Source organism: Dermacentor andersoni, chromosome 9 (genome assembly GCF_023375885.2).
Source record: "Dermacentor andersoni chromosome 9, qqDerAnde1_hic_scaffold, whole genome shotgun sequence".
NCBI lineage: Eukaryota > Metazoa > Arthropoda > Arachnida > Ixodida > Ixodidae > Dermacentor > Dermacentor andersoni.
Genome location: NC_092822.1, coordinates 67,538,202 through 67,553,087, shown reverse-complemented (window position 1 = coordinate 67,553,087; position 14,886 = coordinate 67,538,202). Strand labels below are relative to the sequence as shown.

Here is a 14,886-nt window from a genome sequence, read left to right as displayed (position 1 = left end):
TTCTATAAGCCTGCATCCAATGCATGGTACAGAAGTGTTCTTTTACATTCCGCCGCTCTTGGAATGTGGCTGCATGGCCGGAATTGAACCCATGACCTCATGTTCGCTCAGCCGTGCATAGCCACAAGACTTACTGCAGCGGGTCTGTGCTACAGGGCTCTCTACTTGTATAGTGATACTACATATAACGATGTATCGGTTATAACAATGAGTCAACTTGAGAGTATTAGGGCTATGAGGAAAAACCCATATGTAATGACATGTTATTCACCGCATATCAGATATAACGATCAAAATTTTTCCTCTTAAACTAACGATGCCGAGACAGGGCGGAAAGTTTGCCTATGCGAGTTCGTATCTGCCGCCATTACTGTACAGCGCGCCCCACCACCCGCCCACGCGGCAGTTGCGACATCCACAAAGAGTATCGTGACTCAGCGTGCCACAAGATGGCGCCAGCTGCTTTGCGTCTGCGTCACCCACGGTTGTGCTCTGCCTGTCCAAAGAGAAGATAGCGATAGGGAGGGGAAAAAAAAGAAAAACAGTGAAGCAGCGTTTGCCCTTTCTACAATCCTGTCTGGGTGAGTGCTGAAATGCACTGCAGAGGCAGCGAGCCCAGTTAGAAGATGGCGCCAACAAAGCCCAAGGCTGTGCAACTTAAACGAAGCTGAAAATTTTGCAAGACTTGAAGTGTTAGCTCGCACCGTTGATGATACCGACGATTCTGAATACCGGGAACACTGTGATCATGAAAGCTGGAACCAGTGGTTGTGCCGATCAATGGAAAAGGCAGGCTTTGTGCGCCAGGACGAAACCCCCGAATGGGTGAAACCAACATGGTGGAAGCCACTGACATTATGGAGCTCTGGGAGCATGTCACTACTGACTATGAAAGAGGTGGTGCTTAAATGGAGGAGTTTCTGAGTTCACACAGTGGGGCCTTGTTCTGCAAAGAGATCTCCGACGGACGGCGGCGTTGTGTGACGGAGGTGACGACAGCAGCGGCAGTGATGATCAGATTGACAGTGGCCCGTTTGACACCGACCTCAATGTTCACGCAAAGTACGCTGTCGTCGATTGAGTCACTCATTGATTTCACGCAAGCTAAATTATTGCCGCCAGCGTTAGCGCAGCAGCTGAACACGATGCACACCGCAGTTGTGAATCTGAAACTCCCGTGAAAGGAAGTGCAGATTTGGGACTATTTGAGTGCGCCTTACGCTTGATCTGCTGCTTAGAGGTACAAATAACTTTTGTCACAGCCTACTTTCTACAATCAATTTTTTTTAGTGTAAGTGGCAAATTTGATTTAGGAACTACAAAGGTGTATTCGGCGGCTTTTTTCTTTCTGGCAGTCCAGATATAGTGATGATTGGTTATAATGATCGTATTTTTCGTTCTTCTGTATATTGTTGTAATTATAAGTGGACAGCACTGTACAATGAAAAACAGGTTTCCTTGTGTGTTGCCAGATTTTTGCTGTAATAAAATACAACCACACTTGTGAATGGAGTGACAGTAAATGAGCAGTCTACACATTGTACTACCATTTCTATATAGGGGCTCCCTAAAGGAAATGCTCATGATGTACCACACGGCACTGTCATGTTCTACGCTATGCCTTTTCGCTTTCATCGAGTTGCAAGTTGCATTCATGCTCATTGTAGCAGTTTGGCTTTTCTGACCTCAGTTTCCTTGCATTCTTTCTTTTTCTTTTCACCAGGTTTACAACTACAAGTCCAAGGCAATGCGCTCGTCGAGATATCCTAACCTTCTAGAGAACCTTGAAATTGAAGATCCTGATGTGACCAACTGCCTTATTGACCAGGTGATTGTCACAGTGACCAATGGTTTTTCTCTTGCATGACTGCTTTCTTCCATACCCGAGGGGGAGGGGGGTGTAGTGGTGGCAGTATTCTGCCTGTTTTTTTTTTTTTTTTTTGCTGTATCGGGTTCGTTTGTACAAGAAAGCTTACATGTCTGTCAAAACTGTTGTGTTGGTTATACAGTGCAGTCCACTTATAACGATATCGAGAAAGACGAAAAATTTGATCGTTATAACCGATGATCGCTATATCTGGACTGCAGTTATCAAAAAAAAAAAAGATTAGGCGCGTTTGTGCTCTTTACCTTTGCAGCTCTGAACTCGAATTCACTACTTGCTCTAAAGAATAGATGATGTATACAGTAGGCCGTGAAAAACAAACTTTATTTCTAGCGCCAATGACCGTGTCAAGGATTAGGCGTGCCGAAATAGTCCGAAATCTGCACTTGCTTTTGCGGCAGCTTCAGCTTCACAACCGCGGTGTGCATGGATTCCAGCTGCTGCGCGAACACTGGCGGCAATCCTTTAGCATGCATAAAATCAATTAAGGAGTCGATCGACGACAGTGCACTTTGCGTGGACATCGTGGTCGGGGTCAAGGAGCCACTGTCGATCTCGTTGTCACTGTCGCTGATGTCGTCGCCACCGTCGCACAACTTAGCGTCTGTCGAGACAGCACATCTTCTGCGATCGCCTCGTCGGTGACCTCATCGCAGAACGAGGCAGCACTGTCTGCAGTCAAAAACTCCTCCTTCGACACACCACCTGTGTCACCAGTAGGAACGAGCTCCCAGAGCTCGGTTATGTCAGCGACTTCCACCGGGTCGGTCTCAGCGGGTTGGGGATGTTCGTCCTTACGCACAAAGCCCGCCTTCTTGAAGCAATTGGTGATGAACCACTGGTAAAGCACCTCTTCAACATCGGCGTACAAAGGGTATCTAACCCCTTTTCCGCTGATCGGATGCGCTGATCGGAATGGCCGCTGATAGCTCCTGCCTTCACAATCGCGGTGCTCCCGGTTTTCAAGATGGTTGATATCGTTAACTGGACGAGCTCATACTTCTTCACGAGGGCGCTCACCTTGAAGCCGCATCGAGAGTCCTGCAAAATATCCATCTTCGTGTCAAGCGACACAGCTTTGCGCTTTGTCACGCCATCTTCGAACTGGGTTGAACCGTTGGTTGCACGCTGCTTCGGTGGCGTCAGCCTGCTATCGCGAGAGAGACGCGGGACGGGCGCCACCGCGCCGCTTTGCTTGTCGCTTCTTTTTTTCTTTCTCTCTCTTTCGGAGCGACTGTGGCCGACGCGCATGAAGCAGCTAGCGCCATCTTGTGGCGCGCAGCGCCAACGTTGGCTGCGCCTACTCGTGCGCGGGCGGGGCGAGACGCGCTGCGCGGTAATGGCGGCAGATACGAACTTGTGGAGGTAAACATCGCCTCGTCTCGACATCGTTCGTTTCAGGGAACTAAGCAACGCAAACGTTACGATTGTTTGGCACGGAAAACGCCGTCCAGACTGCAAAATTTTGATCGTTATATCCGATATGCGGTGAATAACCTATCGTTATAAATGGTTTTTTTCCCCATAGACCTAATGCATAAAATGACACTCTCATGTCGACCCATCGTTATAACCGATATATCGTTATATGTGGTATCGTTATAAGTGGACTGCACTTTACTGTGGTTCCGCTTGTAGTGCAGAAATTCGTAGCTCTGGTGACTTACGTAATAAGTGGTGTATGCTGTAGTAGAAAAGAAAGACCGCAACAAGCACACCCCTCCAGCACTGACAAAATGGCTGTCACCTATGTTGAACACCAAGACTGAATCAATGTGACCTTCAAGGGGCCGAAGAAGTGCCGACATCTGTGTAGTAAAACAAAAGAAAGAGAAATAACTGCTGATTTCAAATGCTAACACTGCTGCCGGCTATGCAGTAGAACAATAAAAAACTAAGTAGACATGCTGAGTTCACTCAAATAGCTATGAAAACGGTGTTATTGCCATTGACGAGCTGAGCTTGTCCAAAGCAAAATTAGCCAAGATCGCATTGACTAGCTGAGCTCGTCCGCAACAATTAAGGGGTTAATATGTGACCTTGTGATCTTGCAGAGGTCGTTGGAGAAGATTGCGCTCATCGACACCAACAATGAGGCAAGAAACGTTATGATGAATGCTGCAACCATTCCGCCAAATTGCTTGGAGGCCTTCACGGCACAGGGTGATCAGTTGTTCCCGGCGCCCGACTTCCGCTACTACTCTTCCAACAAGCAGCGGGCCGAATTGCTAAAGGAGAATGTGGATGATCAGATTCGGTGGGTGCCTTTTCTTCAGTACTCTGCTTGGTGTTGATTTCATTTACCGTAGGCACTGTTCGTACCATTGTACAAGCCACGGTAACACTTCAAAATTTGAAGTGCCAAGTGATGATAATGATCTTGACAGGAGTACTGACATGATGTCTAACTTGTTGTATTTTCTGTGGTCATATTTTTGTGGGCCGCACAACAAGCAATGCTACGAAAAATGTTGGGCATGGTTCCAAGAGACAGGAAAACAGCAGTTTGGATTAAAGAGCAAAGAGCTTTGTATGCATGTAATGCATAGGGCTGATGATTGCTTATCTACTGGAGTTACAGAATGTGTGCCAAGAGAAGGGAAGTGCAGTCGATGATAGCCGAGAATGAGGTGGTATGATGAAATCTCAATATTTGCAGGTACAGTATTAGATGGTGTCAGCTGGGGCAAGGCAGTGGTAATTGGAAATTGCTGGGAAAGGCCTTCGTCCTGCTGTGGAAATAAATAGGCTGGTGATCCTGCTGAGCTGTTATGGTAAATGAAGGTTCGAGCTCCTAAACCCCAGAAAGAAATAGTGGCAAGTGGTGTTAGTGCCCTGAACTAATTACTATGATATTGTGCTTATTCAATTATAAGGCGTGTCAAGGGTGCAGTTGGAGGCCTAATACAAAAAAAAGCTTAAGTATGCACACTGTTATAAGGCATCATAGAGAAGTCTGCATATTATGACTCGGCTAGGTTATCCCGAAATGCTAAATTGCTAAAACAGCGAGAACACAAAATGATGACCATGAAGTTTAGAGGAAGGGAGCTTCAAGACCTCAGCCTGCTTTTCCTCTCCTACTGTGGCCATGGCTGCGCTTGGCACTGTGTAGTGCAGCTGCATGGGCCCTATTTTGGTGTTAATCTGTGATGGGCGTGTAGAAACAGAAAGCCCACAAAGAGATGACTGTATTGATGTTGCGGCTACCATCGTCGAGCCTATATGCCTGATGGCGCAAGTCCAATCTCTTCTTCCATCATGGGGCTCTGAGTGCTGTACACTACAGGTGTGAAGGCGAGACAGCTAGATAGCTGTCTAGTTAGCTAGATAGCTGTCTAGCCAGCTAGATAGCCGAGATAGCTGATGGCTTCATGTGCAGTGTGTTCTTGCATGCCTAGTTCACATCGAAGCGACTGGCAGTGTGAAAGGAAATTTACTTGCGCTCGCCACTGCTGTTACTCTAACATGTCACCATTGTGACGGCGAGTGTCCATAGTCATTGAGTGAGATGTGTTGATGTTAGCCTCTGTGTGGGCATGACATCATGCCTGCTAATTTAGTAAGCGAATGTTTGCAGCAGTTTATATGGCCGATAAAATTATTAGCCTTACTTCATATATCTGCCTAGTACTTTGCTATTGCAATCAATGCATTGCCTTTAGAGTGAAACTGTGACTCTTTTTTTTTTTTTATTGGCAATGTCGTCACACCTAGCTCTTTATTGCTGCCCGTTGGCAAAAACTTTGCTCTGTGTAACAGCACCATGTTAATGTTGATGACGCCAGGTTCTGTGTTAGAGACCAACGTTAACATCAAATTAAAATACCTTGTTGCACAAGCTTTATACTTGCTAAGGGTGATCCTCTTACATGTGAAAAAAAAAAAAAAAAGGAACAAAAAAATTTACTCGTCTTATATTCCTTGCAGTCAATGTAAACATTATATAACAAACCCCTTTTTTGAGAAAGACAGCTTTTCTCACAATTCGTATAAGTCTTCAACAATATCCTCTTAATACAGGAAAGCAAAACAAATGTAAACTACAAGTGCCCAGTCTCGGCAGCACACGATGAGATGAGCCGAGAGGCAGGACTCGTTCCTGGTGGTCAAAGCAATAGAAACTGCGGCGTGGATTATTAGGGCTAATCCTGGGTGATATTGGTCGAAATTGGTACCACGAATGCAGCTCGGGCTTGTGCTTTTACCCTTTCTTCTAGGGAGAAGAAAGCAGAGCTTGCAGATGCGGAGAGAAGACTGAAAGAATTGGACTCTGTATGCGCCGACAATCGAGCTGAGCTGCTGCAAAGCCAGAAGGAGGCACGTCGCCTGACAACCCAGCTGGAATCGCTGAGGCGGGAGGAAGTCCAGGTGTCCTCTAAGATCCGTGAGCTGGCGAGCGTTGAGGAGCCTGAGCCAACAAACGTTTCCATGCTGGTTAGTATCCACGCCACATATGCGAGTCAGGGAGCAGTTGAAACCTGACTCTGCTCTTTCTTGCTTTTTTTCTTCTTACTTTATTTCTCTCTTTTATATTTGCATGTTGTCTAGTGACTCAGGCTGTTTTCCTTCAGGAAAATTTGGGGAATGTTCATTTCAGTTATACTGAATTGGGAAGGATAGTGCCTACACAGTTTCTGACCGATAAATGGTACTCGATTGGAACAGCCAAAAAATTTGAATAATCGGCAGCCTGAAATGTTAATTTTGCTAGAAATTAAGGGGCTTTGTTTCGCGAGTAAAAGCTTGTTAGTGCATTACTGTGTGAACATGTGATTGCCTGCAATCTGGTCAGTCCATATTTCGACCATTGTCACGCTGCCACTAAAGGTCCACAAAAGTACAGTCAACGCCTGCACCCTATTTCCATTTCCTGGCATTGACCATGCCATATATTTCTTTTATGAAGTGGCGGCAGGTTACATTCAGGTGCACTTTCATTTTCTTACTTTAAGCCCTCAAAAATTAAGCGCGTGTTAGAATCTGGTGAATACTGTAAGTAGGATCTTGCAGTCAGGCTACCACTGCTGCTTCAGTGATACCACCAGCAATAAGAGATCTCTGTTGAAGCCCTTGTTGCCTGCTTTGAAGAGGCAGTAGAAATGTCATTGAAGTTCAGGGCAGAAATCTATGATTCTAATGACGTAGGCATAGATATTGCTGTGCCAGTGCATGTTCCTGTTTTGAACCTGACGACAAGAGATGCGGAGTCTGCAGCGCTATTTTGAACGCGAGGACTGGGCAGAATTATCGGAAATTTTCTTGCTAACTAATGCGTCCTTGCACAAATGAAGCTTTGGTGTAGCTCCAATAGCCATGAAACTACAATATGCAAAGTGCAGCAGTACCTTGTTTTGTTTTCACATTCCTTGCTGTGGACACCGCAACTGTCTCGCTTGACGTGCACACCTGAACTACTCCAAAGCGCAAGCGCACGTATACGACAGTGTCCTGAAAGTGCCAAGTGCGACCATGTGGCGTCCCCACGAGTACGGAGATTACATTTCTCTGCGCACCTAGCTATTATGGCCGTTGAAGGAAGTGTGAAAGAAAGGTGTGTGCAGAAAGAAGGGCAAAAGGAGGAAAAGACGCGCCTCCGTTGCTAGGAGACGGTTGCCTGGGCAGAGCACGCGCTCGCAAAACCCAATGCGTCGTCGCCTCCGAAATAGATTGAAAGAAAATTATCTCCTGTGTTTTTTTATTGAGCGCAGTGCCAGGTTTTCCGAACCCATGCATTGCGGCATCCGCTTTCTACACCTTGTCGTCCGCTAGCCTACTGTTTCTGCTGCCGTGGAGGGTACACGGAATTCTAAGAATCTCCAGATTTCGGAATATTAATTAGTAGTTCTGAGGCATTGTTAACATGACATGAAAACTTAATAATGATTGTTATTCTGAAAAGTTCTGTATTCCAAAGTTTGTAGTGCTGAAATATTTTTACATTGAAACCATAAGAAGTGAACTGGGAAATTCTGAAAAGTTTGTTAATCTGAAAAGTTTGTTAATGTGGTGTTCGTAGTTTTCGCTGTAATATAATTTTCGGTGACATTTATGTCCTTCACCTAATTGAAAATTTGGATGAATGGAACACTTATTTGTCTGTCCCTTCAAGTTCAGTGTAAGCGGAGTCTACTGTGTAAGTACAAAATTTCATATCTGTACTCTCTTAACCTTGCTCACATGGCATGTTTGCACACCCACTGGTAAGGGACACAAACAGCTGGGCATACAAAGGAATTTAAGCAGAGTGTGAAGCTTTGAGTATGCAAAGCCATTTATAAAACTCCCAATAATCCCTGAACTTTGCTAAGAGCAGCAGAACACCGTGGCCATTTAGCCTTTGAAATGAAAAGAAACTGTATTGTCTCTTGCAGGAAGAACTGCTGCAAAAGTTGGTGAGCGAGATCACCAGTGTGAATGAGGAGCTGACTGAGCTGAAGGAGCAGCAAATCGAACTTCGTGCGAAGCTCAAGGCCAAGGCGGCAAAGATCAGGGAGATCGAGGCAGGCCGCACTAAGCTGCTCAAAGAGAGCAACGACATCAAGGTACTGGAGCACTTTTATTGCTTTGTTGTTTTGAATGTCGACACTGGTATACTGCAAAGTTTTTCATGGTGGTTTCCGTGGGAACAGCCCTAATGGCAATATGGTCCAACCTCGATATTATAAATGTAGATGCGATATAGTTGCTGACGGATTTTTCGCACTAAAAAAATTCGGACTTGGTGAATATGCCAGACTTCATAAATGCACCATCAGGGTTCTCAAAGAGCGAATGCATTTTTGTGTCCGATTTTTCGGACGATGTAAGACCCCATAGTTCGATTTTCCTGACTAAATAGCTTCTGTTGAGCCGCGCTACCCGATCATGGGGGCCGCTGCATTGGATTTCCTGCTGGCTTAGCCAGGCTTGGCTTCCAGTGGTTTACTCTGTAGCCTTCAAGATTGGGAGGCGCATGCTTTCAGTACAGAGCGCGTGACATCCTTTTGTCTCGGAGGCCGTGCCCGCTCTTCCTTGGCTGACAGTTTTCTTGTTTCTTTCTTTTGTCAGTCGGCACTATCGTCCTAATCACTTAACGGGAGACACTGGTCTCTTAAATTTAAAAACAAATTTGTATCATGTACAAGAAAAATTTTCAGGCAAAGTATACTTTAGCCTGCTAGATGCAGATATGAAATCTATTTATTTCTCCTTTGAAGTAGTTTTTTAGATATTTAATGTCTTACAAATAAATCAATTTGCCCAACAATTTTACCGTTGAATATCCGAGAAAAATTTATACGTGCATATTCTAAAACAGTTAGAGATTTCATTTTATTTATTTTACCCTCAAGGTACATAGTACATTATAGAAGGGAGGGGCTAAGAGAATACAAAGTAAGCATCGGTAAAAGTAACTCAAACAAAATAAATAACAGCAGTAATAATTCCAAATTTTGAGTTGACATCCGATGATAAGAAAGAGGTACAAAAGATACAAATGCGATGTACACAATGGTAAAGAGGTTCAAAAAACATATTATGTACAGTAGATTTACAAAATGCATTGTTAACTTTTTGATCATGATGCTGATGAAAACGCTGCAATAGAGACAGGTACATACACATAGGCAAGACAAATGGTAAGTATATTGCAAAAGTTCGTTTTCAAGTGCATTTCTAAACATAAGTGGATTAATTATACCTGTTAATGAAGGGGATAAGCTGTTCCAGTCTTTGCTAGTCATTGGTAAGAATGAATTCGCGCCCATAATAGTATTGAAATGCAATATGCTTTCTGATTATGATCACGGCGAGAAGAAATCAAAGGTGCTGGCCTGATCCAAAGAGTGTGTAAAAAGGTGTTATGATAATAGACTTTGTGAAAAAGAGAAATGCATGAGTGTTTTCGGCGGTCGGATAAGAGAGGCAGGTTTAATTAACATTTCATGTGTGTTACTCTTGCTGTTTGATTGAAGTTATTTAAAATGAAACGGGCTGAGCGGTTTTGTATAGCTTCCAGCGTGTGCATTAGTGTTGAATGCCAGGGATCTGATATTGATGAAGCATACTCAAGTTGCGAGTGAACATAAGTGGTATGCAGTAATTGTTTTAATGATGATGGTGCGTGAGAAAAATTTCGGCGCAGATACCCTAAAGTGCGGTTAGCTTTGGACACTATAATATCAATATGCGATTTCCAAGACAAATGGTTAGTTATGCTCACTCCTAAATAACGATACGAGGTCACACATTCGAGTGATATATTAGTGAGAGAATAATTAGGAAAACTAGAGTTAGTACGAGGAACCCTCATAGTTTTGCACTTCTTTATGTTAAGCTGCATTTTCCACGTGCTGCACCAATCAGTTATTTTATTTAAGTCAGTTTGCAGAGCTGTTACATCACAGTCATTGGAAATTTTGCGGTATATCACACAATCGTCTACAAATAAACATATCTTTGATGAAATATTAGTAGGTAAGTCATTAATGTATATAAGAAACAAAAGTGGGCCCAGGACAGATCCTTGAGGGATGCCCTGAGCCGACAGGGGCTAAAGAGGAATTAGATTCATTTGCAGAAACAAACAACGCGCGATGTAAGAAAGCTACAGATCCAATTAAGTAGTGTAGGGTCCATGTTTAAAATCCTTAGTATGTGTAAGAGCAGAACATGGCACACCTTGTCAAATGCTTAGCGAAATCCAAAAATATACAGTCCGTCGTGAAGCCTGTGTCAAGGTTAGAGTGTAAATCATTTGTGAATGTTAGAAGCTAGGTTTCACAAGAGTTTTTTCTAAACCCATGCTGGTGAGAAGTAAAGAAATTATTGTCGTCAAGGAAGTTAATGAGATGCATGTAAATTACATGTTCCATAATTTTACAAGGTACTGAGGTAAGAGAAATTAGTCTATAATTAAAAAGATTATGAATGTCACCTGATTTGTGTACGGGAAAGATTTTTCATGTTTTCCAATCTAGCGGAAGCATGCAAGAGTTATGATTGCGAGAATAGATATTGCAGTATGATAGACAAATATTCAACTGTGCTAATTAAGAATTTGGTGGTGACTTTATAGACACCGCAGGAAGAAGTAATTTTCAAATTTTTGATTATTTTATAAATTCCTGTTGCATCAAATATAATAGGGTTCATAGGAGGAAAGCTACAGCCCTGTAGGACGGGACGTTCGTTGTTAGGTGCGGGAGATGAAAATGATTCCACAAATGCGCCGTTCAAGACGTCTGCGCAAAGATAGCTGGAAACCTGACTACCAGACTGTGTTAATGCAATCTTATTTTCACGTTTGCATTTTGCTATGCTCCAAAAGCGCTTCGGATTGGTTTTTAGTAGTAATGGCAGGGTTTTGTTAAAAAACGTGTGCTTAGTATTTTTAGCAGTAATTGAGTAGTTAGAGGCAGCGTTTTTATATCAAGCCAATGTGCAGGCTTTTTTGTCCGTTTAGTGTTGTGAAAAAGGTGTCTCTTCCTATTTGAGAGCATATTAAGGAACCTGTTATACCAGGGTGCTTGATTATGAGAATAAACGCGCTGGAATGGAACATGCTGATGGTTTATTTCTAACATATTATTTTTGAACATACACTAATTTCTTTCAACTGATCGTTCAAAAAACTGCGGTGAGTCGTCAAGAATGAACATGGGCTTGAGTTTATGGCAGAAAAATTGGCTCTTTTGAAGTTTCTGATTGTCTTTAGTTGTTTGCATTGATACTGCTGGGGGAATGTAAGCGTGAAGTGCAATATGTCGTGATCACTGAGACCAGGTAAGTGAGTTATCGATGAATGAGGCGTTGTTGGGTGAAGATGTGAGCACCAGATCAAATAGTGAGGTTGAGTGCCGAGTTATTCGCATTGGTGACATGACCATTTGTGAGAAACCGAAGTCAGAACAAAGTGTAATGAACTCATTACATTCAGTAGATGAGGGGTCAGAAAACGTAGTGATGTGGGACCATAGGATGTTTGGAAAACTAAAGTCGCCCATTAGATATATTGGCACTCCAGGGTAGCGTATTGTTATCTGGTTAAAGTTGTCATACAGGTCATTGCAAAAAGACAAAGGACTTGAGGGTGATCGGTAACAATCTCCTATTAGTAGTTTTGTAAATTTTATTGTGAGGCAGCACCAGATGATTTCTAAATCTGAAACAACCGGCACACAAAAGCCCTCAGATCGGTCACTGATTGCAAGAAGCACACCACCGCCTACTTTCCGGTGCGATCGCTCTGAAAAACAGTGTATTTATCTCTGAAACAAAAAAAAAATGTAACTGAGTTCGCCTTCTTAGATGACAGCCAGGTTTCAGTTAACGCAATAGCGTCAGCGCCACAGTCAACAATAATGGCACACAGTTCGTCCCTCTTTGGCAGAAGACTACGCATCTTCGAGAAAAGCAATGAGCAAGAACACAGCTGAGAACCTCCTCCCCTTTCGTTCCCCTATATTTCTTTCAATGGGAATTCATGTCCAGAGCGAAGAGTACGAGGGCTGAGGCCGTTCTGTTTGCTATCGAAAGCTTCTATTCCAGTTACAGTATTATGAGCTTCATTGTAAACATATGTTTTTCCACCGATAGTCAATTTATTGTAATGCAACTTGAATTACTTTTTTGTGTCTTTTCCAAATTCGATCAACTTTTTGCAGCAGTGTCTTGTTGCCGGGCAGTAATCTTTGCTTATGAATATATTTTTTTTTCATCCTTTAGAACTTGGCGCTTGGAAAGGACTAAGTCCTTACTTTTGTACGTCTCAAATTTTACTATTCGTGGCCGTGCTTTCCCTGTGGCAAATCACCCGATTCTATGCGCTCTGGCTATGTTGTTACTTGAAATATCCACTTTTAGAGTATCTGCGAAAATTTTCGGTATTTTTTCTCCCGACTTGGAATATGTTTGTGCCTTAGTGGAGTCAGGCACATCGTAGAACAACAAGTTATTCTGGCGAGTGCGGTCTTTGGCGTCGTTTAGTCTTGAGTGGAGTGTGTGCGTGTGCTTTTTGACACGGACTCGGAATCCCGCACGTCGTCGAGATCTGTCTACTTCTGCATTAGGCCTAATGAGCTAGACAGTGTGGCCAATGGTGCAAACCATCCCAAAAATCTTGTCGCTAATACATTCCTACGGGCGGCTCACCTGGGATCAGTCGCAGAATCACGTGTAGGGGTCAGATTGATGGCCTGTGGTCGACCAACAGGCAACTACTGCGAGCACATGTGTCAAGTTTGTTCGTGTGCTTGCATGTGGGTACAGAGCTCCCACCTGCATGCGTACACGTGGAACTCGCATATTCGATGCAATCAGCGTGCCTTCCAATGGCTGATCGGCCCAATCTTCACACATGCTCTCGTGCTTTCCATACACACTGCTGTCGTAGTTCTCTCTGTCTGCGTCGTGCTAATTGTTCTGATCAGTATCGTCGACCTGGGTGATCCTTGCACCAATGGAAATCGTGGGCCCTGGGAGCGCTGCACATGTTAAGAGGCACTGACCACGTCCGGGTCATTCATCGAAAGTACCGATATTCAAAAAGTCGAATTTTCGAGAAATGGAATATTAGATATTCGATTTGCAAATCGAATTATTCGAGCATTCTCCATTTGATTCGAAATGGAATATCCGTATATATTTGCACACCCCTACCGTAAGTGTTCACCACAAATATCAGCTTACTGTGAGTATATGCTTACAATGAATGTTGGATATAACGAGTGCTCTTGTGTTGGATTCGATTGTTATAACGAGGTTTGACTATATAATGAAGGGCTTGATGGGTTATTTAATATAAAAAAAATCTAAAATATTTTTGCCAATACCAGCATGTTTCTAATATATGCGTTTAACAAATATTAGATGTAGTGAAGGTGTTTTCGTATGTGACAGAGCTTTCTTGTGAGGAGGTCAATTGAGCAACTCTAATTGCCTACTTGTAGATTTGTGGGAATGTCAATTTTTTGGTTTGAAGTCAGTTTGAAGCAAATAGTAATATAGTGTCAAATAGTTGGACTAGTTGTGGGATTTGCATAAAATATTAACTGAACAGCCAGAAGTTGACAAAGCTCTAAATAGATTAAAGCAAGGGAGGCAGAGGGGTGAGTGTTCTTTAGTTGCTAAGATGGAAACGGTTTCATCTAGTGAAACAGTTTATACAGTTGATCCTGGGTACATCAAACTCTGATACTGTATCGAATTTGTGTTTGACAGTCGTGACATCCCCTTGGAGATCTCACGCATAAGTAAACAGTTTACCACAGTGAAATCTCGATGTAACGAACTTCAGGGGATCGTGGCAAATTGTTCGTTGTTTTGATAGGTCGTTAGAATGAACGCCCCAAAATTAACCATTCCACAGATCAGTTCATCAGTTATACCAGTATGATCAATCAATGAAAACGTCGCTGCTAACACTCGGCCCGCGCTGTTGCTTATTTTTTTCACAGATTCCGCTGCCTTGCGCCACCGAAGCATCGTTATAGTAGTAGGAGTGACTTGCACGCAAAAGAGACACTGACGCCGAGAAAACAACTGAAATGCTCTTGTCTACAAAGGGCAATGTTTTGTTTTGTTTGTTTGTTTATCACATTCCTTGCCATGGACACCGTAGCTGTCCCGTTTAAGCACAGGTGAACTATTTCAGAGTACAAGCACGTGTAAACAAAACCGTCTGGAAAGTACAACCGTGTGGCATCCCCACTAGCACGGGGGTTACATTTCACCGCACACATAACTGGTACAGCTGCAGAAAGAAGCACGAAAGAAAGGTTTGTGCACAGAAAGGCCAGCGAGAAAAGGAAGAGATGCATTGCCGTTGCTAGGCGACATTTGTCTGGGCGGAGTACGCGCTAGCAAAACCTGATCCGTCGTTGCCTCCGCAATAGACAAGAAAAAAATCCCCTCCCATGTTTTTTTTTTCTCTGGCGCTGTCTCAGGTTTTCCGAGCTCGTACGACGCGGCGTTCACTTTCTGCACCTTGTTGTCTGCTAGCCTGCTGTTCCGGTTGC

General features: G+C 43.5%; 1 protein-coding gene across 1 annotated transcript in view; it reads left to right on the top strand.

Annotated features, from left to right (window-relative positions):
- The window catches only part of LOC126528204 (structural maintenance of chromosomes protein 6-like), an 82,277-nt gene that overhangs the window by 43,781 nt on the left and 23,610 nt on the right, over positions 1 to 14,886 (top strand). The window contains exons 13-16 of the mRNA XM_055069184.2: positions 1,724 to 1,828; positions 3,940 to 4,142; positions 6,106 to 6,322; positions 8,260 to 8,430. Of these exons, the coding sequence (XP_054925159.1) occupies positions 1,724 to 1,828; positions 3,940 to 4,142; positions 6,106 to 6,322; positions 8,260 to 8,430 (696 nt within the window). The remainder of the gene's footprint in view (positions 1 to 1,723; positions 1,829 to 3,939; positions 4,143 to 6,105; positions 6,323 to 8,259; positions 8,431 to 14,886) is intronic.